This window comes from Lathyrus oleraceus, chromosome 4 (genome assembly GCF_024323335.1).
Source record: "Lathyrus oleraceus cultivar Zhongwan6 chromosome 4, CAAS_Psat_ZW6_1.0, whole genome shotgun sequence".
Classification (NCBI taxonomy): domain Eukaryota; kingdom Viridiplantae; phylum Streptophyta; class Magnoliopsida; order Fabales; family Fabaceae; genus Lathyrus; species Lathyrus oleraceus.
In genome coordinates, this window is record NC_066582.1 from 253,327,229 (window position 1) to 253,339,014 (window position 11,786).

At 31.1% G+C, this 11,786-nt stretch overlaps 1 protein-coding gene across 1 annotated transcript; it reads right to left on the reverse strand.

The window, feature by feature from the left end:
- Nucleotides 1-5,954: 5,954 nt before the first annotated feature.
- On the reverse strand, nucleotides 5,955-7,905 carry LOC127135418 (uncharacterized). The gene is made up of 7 exons (XM_051062134.1): nucleotides 7,689-7,905; nucleotides 7,532-7,618; nucleotides 7,258-7,431; nucleotides 6,934-7,089; nucleotides 6,722-6,775; nucleotides 6,491-6,637; nucleotides 5,955-6,405 (listed from the first exon to the last, which is right to left on the reverse strand). The coding sequence occupies exons 1-7, from the start codon at nucleotides 7,890-7,892 to the stop codon at nucleotides 6,016-6,018; spliced, it is 1,212 nt and encodes a 403-aa protein (XP_050918091.1). The 5' UTR covers nucleotides 7,893-7,905; the 3' UTR covers nucleotides 5,955-6,015.
- Between the last annotated feature and the right edge of the window lie 3,881 nt (nucleotides 7,906-11,786).

Here is an 11,786-nt window from a genome sequence, read left to right on the forward strand (position 1 = left end):
CACTGGGGCGCAATGCCAATTCATTTATTTAACGCCTTCTAAAATATATATTAAAAAAAAAACGCTGCCATGCCGTCCTGCTATTGGCCATGTTGGCGCGTTGACCGGGGCGTTGACCCCCCATTGTTTCTTTATTTATTCCATTAATCATCTTGTTTTGTAATGTTTGTTTCATTTGCCATGCCTAACTTACAAAAATCATAACTTGTTCATTTTTAATCCAAATTTAATGGGATTTTTTGTGTTGTGTTCATCATGATCTCTACTTTTTTATCATTATTTTTCCAGAATTTTTTGATGGATGGTTTTTAAATGGGGCTAGGGTTTGTGACATGTGACCAATTCTTGTACACTTTGCCAAAACATTTGTGAAATGATGAGAATGTATCCAATGGATCCCAAATTTTTTGTGCTTAAACTAGACACACTCATGGTGATTTTGGTATAGAGTTTGTGAATTTATCATTGCTGGTTTGTGAGATATGATTTTTTGAATTAGGGTGTGACAATTTGTGTCACACCATTGATGTCCAACTTCATGATTTTCATTACCATGCTTCTTGACCTCCAATTGATCTGATTTTTTGCATGAACCTACTCTTGTATGTCTAGTTTACATGTGAATTTTCTTGGAGTTATTTGTGGCATTTCCTAATTGTTTGAGATTTTCTCCCCTGCCTAGTCAATTGTTGACTTTGTGTGACACATGTTCCCATTTCATTTGTGAAATTCTCATACTTTATTGGATGGACATGAAATTTGACATGTGATAACTAGACATACTCATATTTGCCATGGTTTTAGTCCCATTCATTTATCATACACCATTATTGACTTATGATTTTTCTAAGTTGATGCATGTTTGGTTGACTTCTTTGAGCATGTTCAAAATGGTTTTGACTTTCTGATTTTCATTGACTGCCTTCCACTTGTCCAAATGGGATGAAATTTGACATTCTTACCATGCTATGGGTTGTGATTGATCATGATTTATTTGGTGATTTTTGGAAATGTTTAATATTGCTTTTGAGTTAAGTCTTGCTGTTGACTTCTATGAGCTTCTGTTTGCCATACTTTGACCTAAATGGTTCATGAAATGATGATGATGATTGATATGAATGTGAACTCAATTGTTTTGTTTCCTAATTGTTTGAACATGATTTTGGATACTTACCCCTTGCTGTTTTGACTTTCTTAATCTCTTTTGACCCTAGGCTTGCCCTAGTGGTCCTGTTACTCACCTTTGAGTTTGTGTTTTCAGGTTGCCCATCAAATGGCCATTGAGACCAATCCTTTTGATTGAGCTTGTTTAAATACCATGACTAACTTGTGTGTTTTGTAGGTGGCTTGGCTCACATGCCCTAAGCCTTGTGCCTTGCACATCCATGTGCCTCTAATTGACTGTTGGCCTCTGTTTCCTTTTACTTTGTTTGAAGTTGTATACTAACATCTGCTTGACTGTTTCAGGTACTTTAGTTGCTTTTAGTTCCTTGTGAACTTTTGCTTTGCTTTGCTTGTATAAGCAATTTGCATTGAGGTATGTCTCTTTTACTTCATGTAGTCTGGAAGACCTGGCCTGTTACTGGGCCAGGCAACTGTCTGAAGTCCTCCTTAAGAGGCAATGTTTGTGGATGTTTAATTTTGTCCTTGCATAGAGTCAAAGTCCTCCTAAGTGAAGAGGCAATTGGTGGAAGGTAGGGATATGCAATCTATCCCCCACTATTCAGTGTGTCATCTGCTTTGCTCACACCACTGTGTTGATGCATTACAGATAAAAACCCAAGATCTTGTGCAATCGCACAGTTGAGTCAGTCTTAAATGTGTAGAAGGGTTCCCACTTTCTGAACCCACACATTCTTGTCTTGAGCTCTCCCAGGCCAGGGATAAGAGCTGTGAAGTCTTATCTTCACTCACCTTTCATCTGCTTCACCTTAGCCCCTCAATGGCAAGGTTAAGAGCAACACTCACCCCATTCCAGAGGTTTGTTTGTTGAGGTTGATATGACCCCTTGACTAAAACCTAACCCTTGTTTGAGCCACTTGTTTGTGTATAGCGTGTGCTATCTGTGCTTGTAGGATTGTTTGACTTGCTTCCTGTGCAAGTTAGGATTGTTTGACTTGCTTCCTGTGCAAGTTAGGTTTAGTTTAGACTTGCTTCCTGTGCAAGTTAGGTTTTGCTTGGCTTGCTTCCTGTGCAAGTTAAGTGTGTGTGGCTTGCTTCCTGTGTGAGCCATGCTTAGGATAGGTTGGCCCTTGTGCCATTTAGCTAGAAACCCTAACTTAGGGATGATTTGCATGATAACATCTAGGCTCGAGTCATAGTCTCCCTAGTTGTGTCTCCCTCTGTTATCTGGTTAGGCTAGTCCTTTATCCCTCTGTAGGGGAACTACATCGCCCTGATCTTCATACCAGATGAAGTATGTAGGCAGGAGATTGAGCTGATCTCTCCGGGCGCCTTTTCTTTTCTTTTGTGTGTGTGCTTGACAGTTATAGGCTGAGTCCCCGACTCCCTATCAACCTGTTGTGTTGTTGTGTGCTTGGAAGCCGATGTAAGTCCATCGAGTGGCATTTGGGTTCCAGTGTGTGTGTGTTTAGGTTCGGATGTCAATGTAAGTCCAGTGATTGGCATTTGGGCTCCACGTTTGCCTCTTTGCGTGTGTTTTAGGTTCGGATGCTGACATAAGTCCAGTGATTGGCAGTCGGGCTCCACGTTTGCCTGTGTGTGTCTTGTTTGTTTGTGTGCGTGTCAGCCGAGCTACGAATGCTCTGATTCTTCTCTCGTCCGAGAAGATACGTATGCATAGGATGCGATATCCTAGCGAGCATGTGTCGTTTCCCCAGTCCGAACTACTTCGACTCTGATGTCTATGCCTGATAGACTAAGTAGGCCCCGGATACGATATCCTGCCGAGTCAGTTTCAGTCAGTCTCTTGCGTTTCTTTCAGCCAGTGTGTGTGAGTATTTGAGCAGTGTTTAGCAACCAATTTCCTTCCTTTTGTGCGTGGATCCCGTAGAGTACTACGGATGCGTAGGGGTGCTAATACCTTCCCTTCGCATAACCGACTCCCGAACCCATTCTCTTTGGTCGCGAGACCATGTCTTTTCCAGGTTTACTCTGAGCGTTTCCTTTCCCTCTTTTGGGATAAATAACGCACGGTGGCGGCTCTGTTGTTCTTTCTTTTCCCGCCGGTTTTTCGCGTGATGCGACAAGGGGCTCTTGCAGGTATTGTCCTATCTTCTCAAAATCCCTTTGGCAGTTGGAGTCCCATTCTACTGCTTGATCTTTTCTAAGCAACTTGAATATAGGTTCACACGTAGCAGTCATATGAGATATAAACCTAGAGATATAGTTCAAATGTCCCAGGAATCCTCTAACTTCTTTCTCTAAACATGGAGCAGGCATTTCTTGTATTGCTCTAACCTTGTCTAGATCTACCTCAATCCTCGTTGACTAACAATGAAACCAAGCAACTTTCCTGATCGGACACCGAAGGTGCATTTAGCAGGATTCAGCCGTAGTTAAAATTTCCGAAGACGCTCAAATAGCTTTTGCAAGTGATATATATGATCCTCTTCACTTTGGGATCTTGTAATCATATCATCTACATAAACCTCAATTTCCTTGTGCATCATATCATGGAAAAGAGTGACCATTGCTCTTTGGTAAGTTGCCCCGACATTTTTGAGATCAAATGTCATTACCTTGTAGCAAAATGTTCCCCAAGGGGTGATGAATGTGGTCTTTTCCATGTATTCTGGATCCATCTTAATTTGATTAGAACCCGAGAATCCGTCCATAAAGGAGAAGATCGCGAACTTAGCAGTGTTGTCTACCAGAGTGTCAATATGTGGCAGGGGAAAATCGTCCTTTGGACTAGCTTTGTTTAGATCACTGTAATCAACACACATCCTAACCTTGCCATCCTTTTTGGGTACTGGTACAATATTAGCTACCCATTGAGGATACTCCGTAACTGCTAGAAAACCGGCATCCAATTGACGTTTCACCTCGTCATAAATCTTTAGAGCCATGTCGGGTCTTGCTCTTCGGAGCTTCTGCTTCACTGGCGGGTAATCTGGCTGTAGTGGTAGCTTGTGGACAACAATATCAGTATCTAAACCTGGCATATCCTGATACGGCTAAGCAAATACATCTATATATTCTTGTAGCAACTTGATCAATCTTTCTTTGATGCTTGCCCCAAGTGTAGTCCCAACTTTGACCTCTTTCTTTTCTTCCTCAGTGCCAAGGTTGATTGTATCCACTGGTTCTTGATGCGGTTGAAGGGCCTTTGACTCCTGCTCGAGCAGCCTTTCCAATTCTTTAGGGAAATCACAATCTTCCTCACTATCCTCTTCCGCTTGGTAGATGGGGAGTTCAAAGTTATAGGAAGTAGTGGGGTCATCGAATTCAACTGTTTATTGATTATTCTGCATGTTTTTTAAATGATGGTTTTTTAGAAAAGTGGAAATAAAATGCAAAAGAGTTAAAAATATTTTTGTAGTTTTTGAAAGGATTGTCATTTTAAGGAAAGAAAAACAAATAAATGAACGATAAGAATTTGAACAAAATGCTCTTTATTTGTCATAATAATTTTGAAATTTAAAGTGGCCCTACAAATGATCCGTTAGCCTTGGGCAGAGCTAAGGATTTTCAAAAAACAAAGGAAAACACAATTACTTTGACATAGGAAAAACTTCTGGAATCTCAACGGCTTCCCAATTTGTTAAGGCTGCTTCACACCGGTATATCAGATTTGATGCTTCTCCATCTTCAGTCTCATCTTCAACTGCACCAACTTGATCCCCATGGATAAATCCTGTGCTTAAGAAAACTTCTTGTATGCTCCGTATGCGGTCATTTGCAGGGGCCAGGGCTCCTTCCTTAGCAGAAGGCTTGTACCCCAAACCAAAACGATCATTTTTCTCGCTGACATTGATGACTTGCCCCAACCTATAAGACCTCCACTTTCAACTGCTGACCTTGCACTATTCAAAGAGGCGAACGACAAACTGGTTTTCTCAATAGGATCCTTTACTTCTGCAAGTGTGGCATTGGATATTTCAAGTGCTTGGAAAGAGGTCTCTAAGGCATCTTCATCATCCTCGATATGACGGAAAGAGGAAAGTTGACTAATGATAAAATCTTCTTCACCCGAGACAATGACGAGCTTGTCATCGACGACAAACTTCATTTTCTAATGCAAAGTAGAAGTCACTGCCCCAACAGCATGTATCCATGGACGTCCCAAAAGGTAGCTATAAGTGGGATTTATGTCCATGACTTGGAAATTGATGGGGAATACGTGCGGTCCGATTTGGATTGGTATGACAATATATATATATATATTATAAAAAATAAAAATAATTATAAACACAAATTAATAAATATTTAAAAAAACTTATATATTTTAACAATCCACAAATTATATAAACAAATTAATAAATATACGGAAAATTTCTTAGCGATGTGATTTACATGTCACTACGTGAAAGCGTATCAGAGTGTCTGCACCTCAATCAATTCCATCGATAATATTTTCCACTCAAATTTTTTAATTTTTAAAATTTTATTAGCGACGTGAAATATACGTCATAACAATTTTTTTGAAAATTTTAAAATTCCCCACAAGTAAAAAGCTGTTTTTCATTTTTTTTATTATTTTAATATTGGGTATTGACATGTTTTGCACGTTACCACGAAGTTTTCAAATTTTTTAAATTACACTCATGTGAAAAACTGAATTTCATTTTTTATTATTTTAAAGTGTTGAGACATGATTCTCATGTCAATTTTTAACGACGTGGTTATATCATGTGGTTGGAGCCCAATTTTTTTTTGTAGTGAGTAGACATCGCCTATATCAAATGTGTAGAGATATTAGAGGTTGAACAATAAAGTACGATGAAATGAAACATATGGATGAAACACTCATCAAGACTTGCCAAAAGAAATTAAAAAGATATATTTTTCGCTGTTTGTTTCTTATTCCTTTTCATTTTATTGTATATTCTTTTATGGACATTTCTGACTCCTACCTGGTCCACCAAAAAATATATATGACTCATACACTTTATCAAAACCTCCTTTTATGCTATAACAATCTGGTTTTTCTTCTAAATATTCAGGATCTGGAAGGTCAATATAGGTGTTGGGAGTAACTGCAACTTTCATATTCCTAATAAATGCAGCCCTTCCCAAAGCTTGTTGAGCAAATTGTCCACTACCCATGTACGTGGAAGTATGATCCCCTGTTGGGTTTAAATCCACAACTTCTCCACCAAACTGAATTAAATTTGCTTCATCTTTTAATTCTTTGAATAGAGAGAATGGCCAATAACCAACTCTTTCATAATTTTCATTTCCAGCTGCATATTCAAGCCACCAACGCTGATCCTTTTGATCCTTCACACACAAAAATAAACAAATAAAAGTAAACATTCAATCACAACCTTTAAAATAATTAACATAGTTATCCATAAATTATTACCTGCTCTATCTTTAAGTTAAAATCATATTGGTCTCCGCCTATTATCGACACCGGGCCAACTGGAGTTCCAAGCACAACTTTTCTGCTAGTTTGAACAAAACCAGGACATTGTAAATTGTAACATCCAGTTGCTTTATAAGCATCCACCTGCAATTCTTATTAATATTATCAATTTGATCTCCATAAATTTTCTATACCTTCCACATCCTTTACTTATATCAATTTACTTACCGTCCAATAAGTAAATATTCTAGGGCGGTTGTCCCCATATCTCTTCTGACATACCTGCATAAATATATATGAACTAAAGTTGATTGATTATATATATATATAATATATATATATATATATATATATATATATATATATATAATATATATATATTATATATATATATATATATATATATATAACTGTTTAATACTTGAACATAAAAACCATGCCTGCCAACCAGCTTCAATACTTTCTTTAGCTGTAAGAGATTGAACCCAAATTTTAGATGAGCTGGATTCTTCTGCATTTTCCACTCGGGGGGCCCACACGTTTATGATACCCTTTGCTCCATGGTAGCCACCTCCTTCTACATACGTGATTACTTCCTGTTTTGTATGGTCATAAAAAAAATTAATATTAAGTCAAGTGTTTAAAAAAGGATTTAGTTTAAATATGAAGTGACATTGTATATGAAATTAAAATATGAAGTTTAGAAATAAAAGAGAAAAGAAATAAATTGAGAGGAAAAAGATTGAGTTATTGTGATTGCATACATAGAGTCTTTCCTGAAAGCTTATGCTTTTTCTTCCGTATTTTATTTCTTCTTCCTTTGTTCTTCTAATTGGTATTGTTTCTTTTGGACAAAATTCACCTGATAAACTCCATAATTGAGAGTTAACACTCGAATTATTTATTTGATTGTGCCCTTCTGTTTTTGCTTGAGAATCCTGCATATAAAGTTAAAATATGAAAGCTTCCTTAAATTGAAACATTATTTTCAAATTCTCATTAAATAAATTGATAGAAAAACAACAACAAAAATTGTACCGATGATTTTTGTCCTTTTAATAGAGGAAGATCAAAAGCTGGTTGTTTATGAAACAAAACACAATCTATGATATCACCATGGGGACTCTGAAAAAACAAACACAAATTACATAAATCCAAATATAAAAATTGTGTTTTAAGATTTATTTTAACTTACTTGAATTGTCTTTACAGCAGGCTTATTGATTCGTTGAAGCTGTGCCTTTATTGTTTTATTTATCTTCTGAAATTCTTTCTCAAATTGTAAAGTTTGGTTGACAATTTGGTGGTTGCTTGTTTTTAAAGAGTAAATAGGACAAAAGAAAGTGACAAGAAAAATAAAATGCAAGATGAAGGAGATGAATTGTGAGTTAAATTTCATGTTTGTGTTTTGTGAATGTTTTTCTTACGTGAATTGTAAGGAGATATATATATTGATAAAGAATATGTTAATAAATTGATAAAATACCCCAAGTATATAATTACTTATATAATAATAATAATAATAATATTACTTTTCTATAAATATTGTTTTGGTCAAAATGTTTTTCAAATCTTGTTGTATATTTTACAATATATTGGGAAAATAAATTAATTTTTTTTATTAATATAAATCTATTACTTAGTTAAACATATTTTGTTTTACTCTTGCATATATTTCTTAAAAATAATTACTTATTAGTTTTATGAGATGCTATTTAAAAACCCATACAATTATTAATTTTAATTTCTATTCATTCATTATGAAGATTACTTTTTTAGGCGGTTTTGGTAGATTAGATGGTATCTGTTAGTTGAATTAGATAAGGATAAATTGTTCTAAATCTATATTTTTAATACTTATAAATTAACAAAAAAATATTAAATTGGCATTCAAAATATAGTTATATTTCACCATAGTAACTTAATTGACATTTAATCGATTTTTCATGAAATAGTTTTAAAAAGAATTTAATCTTGAAATATTTTGTTATAACATCTCAAAAGTAAATTTATTGAAAATATAGTTATATTTTATTATATTTCTATAGACGGCTTTTTTCTAATTTTGGTATAATAATTTTAAAAAGTATTAATTCTTGCTATATATTTTATAATATCTCAAAAGTAAATTAATTTAAATATAATGACTAATATAAATTTAACTATTTGGTTAAATATATTTTTAGTTTAGTTATAGGTTTAGTCTTCCTATTTAACATTATTTATCAGATTAATTTTAAATTTTAAATTCATATAGTTTTGGCCTCCTTCTCATATTTTTGCATTGAAATTTGATGAAGTATTCATTTTTCAATGAATTGTAACTTATCTATTTTATTGTTAAAGTTTTTATAAGGTTATTTTTGTCTTCTATCACATTTTAATAAACATCAATTTAATTTCATATTTTAATTATCATTCATTCATTATGAAGATTACTTTTTTAGGTGGTTTTGGTAGATTAGATGGTATCTGTTAGTTGAATTAGATAAGTATAAATTGTTCTAAATGGATATTTTTAATACTTATAAATTAACAAAAAAAATGAAATTATCATTCAAAATATAGTTATATTTCACCATAGTAACTTAATTGACATTTAATCGATTTTTCATGAAATAGTTTTAAAAAGAATTTAATCTTGAAATATTTTGTTATAACATCTCAAAAGTAAATTTATTTAAACATATGGACTAATATAAATTTAATCATATGGTTAAATCAATTTTTGACTTCACTACAATATTGATTTTCCTCTTTTATCTCATTCACGAATTTAATCTCGTATTTTAAATAAAAACTATTATGATTCCCTTCTCACATTTTTGCAATTTATTATTTTTAATAACATGAAACATATATATTTGATCTTTAAAGTTTTTCAAAGGATTTTTTAACTCCTTTATCAAATTTCAATGCAAATATTTGAGAAGGAGACCAAAATTATATACATTTAAAATTTAAAATTAATCCGGTAAATAATGTAAAATAGGAAGACCCAACCTATAACTAAACTAAAAATATATTTAACCAAATAGTTAAATTTATATTAGTCATTATATTTAAATTAATTTACTTTTGAGATATTATAAAAATATATAGCAAGAATTAATACTTTTTAAAAATATTTTACCAAAACTAAAAAAATGTCGTCTATATGAATATAATAACATATATCTATATTTTAAAATTTAATTATTTTAATGTTTTTGATTCCATTGTAACTTATATATTTTATTGTTAAGTTTTTTAAAAGGTTTTTTTTGTCTTCTATCACATTTTAATAAACATCAATTTAATTTCTTATTTTAATTAATTTAATTGTGATTTATATTATTTGAAATTATATTTCAGTAATAATATTAATAAAAATATAAATTATAGATGAGTTTTAATTTTTATTTAATTTGGTACAATTTAATTTAATTTATTTTTTATTTTTATTTAATGACTAAAAATTTATTCTAGTCAATATATTTAAAGATTATTTTAATTCAGTGGACTATAGTTAAATTATGGTTTATTTTAATAAATAAATTAAATGAATTTGATTGTGTTTTAATATTAGAAAATAACATTGGTATATGATTAAAGATTTATTTTCAAAAATTGGAAGAAAAAAATGTAATTTTAGGTTTACTGAGAACATATTTTTTGTATTCAACTTTATAAGAAATACATTGTTTTTTACTTGTATTTTTAATTTATTTTAATAAAATTTAATTTATATTTAATTTTCAATGATTCATAAAATCAATCCAGTCAATAAAATTTTAGATTATTTTAATTCATTTAACTCAAAATTTATTTAGTATGTTTTATAAAGTTTATTTTATTGACCATATATTTATAAGAAATATATTTTCGTTTTCCAACACTTTGTTGTGGTTTGTCAAGTTTTATTTTTTATAGTGAAGATCTATTTATGTTCTTAGAAAAATGGTGAGATCCAATTTAGTCTATTATTAATAGAAAAATAATGTATTATAACCTAACTAAGCATAAGATGTGCATAAGCTAAACACATATAAAACAGTTTATAATATTATAATAATGTAATTCAACTACCAAAAACACAACATCGATAAAAGAGTATTAATCAAAACCCATGTCAAGTCTTAAAACAAAAATTGAATCAAAGAGATCCAATTTAGTGCTTGAGGAAAATAAAAACAATTTCTCGTCATTGAGAAAAATAATTTTGTTTACTCGCTAATAGTCAATTCATATTGATCAAGTTTTCTTTCATATTAAGGGCCCGTTTGTTTTAACTTCTTTTAAAAATGATTTTTATAGTGTTACAAGTTTTAGTGTAAAAAAAATTTACAAAGAAACTTTTCATAAAAGTTTCAAATGAAAATTTGGTTTGAATAGTTATTCTTAAAATGTTATTTTAGGTATTTTATCATTTTATCGAAACTTTTTTGGATATCAAATTTTTAAAAAATCACTTAATTTTGAAGCTATTTCAAATAGTTTTTCATAAAAATCATTTTTAAAATACAACTTTTTGAAAAAATTGTGATTTTGACTATGTTTTGATCTTCAATAATGTATATTTATGTTATAGAATGAACAATTCAATCTTTTAATTTATAGAAAACAAATTTAGAAAAACTTATAATATTTTGAAAAACATTTTTGTAGAATCCATTTTCAAAAATACAAAGAAAAAATCCATTTTTTAAAAGTTAAAACAAACTGGCCCTAAGACTATTTATATATTTGTTAATATATGAACATAAAAGAAATTGTATATAAAAGATATTTATTCTATAATATAATAAAGCTTTTGGAATATTGAATGTGATTTGATCTTGAAATCATATTTAATTTTAGAATATTATTCTTAAAAGGTATGTCAGTGTTTGAAATACAAAATTTATCAGTGGAATTATATCTACATATTTGAGGATTTTGTTGTGTTTTAATAAATAAAATACATTTTATTGCAGAATAAGGATTGACATCAAATTCATTCAATAGGTATATCTATGATTTTTCCTGCAAATTTATGAATTATTATATTTTTCTGCGAATATGTACAAGTATACTTTCTAGAAAAATATTTTGAGGAATTAAAAACGACAAGTATACTTTCTAGAAAAATATTTTGAGGAATTAAAAACGAAATTTGAAATATTTAGAAGGATCATAATCATATTTAACCTAATATAATATTGTTAAGTAATACAAAAATTTAAATATTATGAATGTAATATAGTGTAATTTGTAGTTAGTGATTTATTATGAGATTTGTTAATCCATTTGGACATGTTCAAATCCCCTTTTC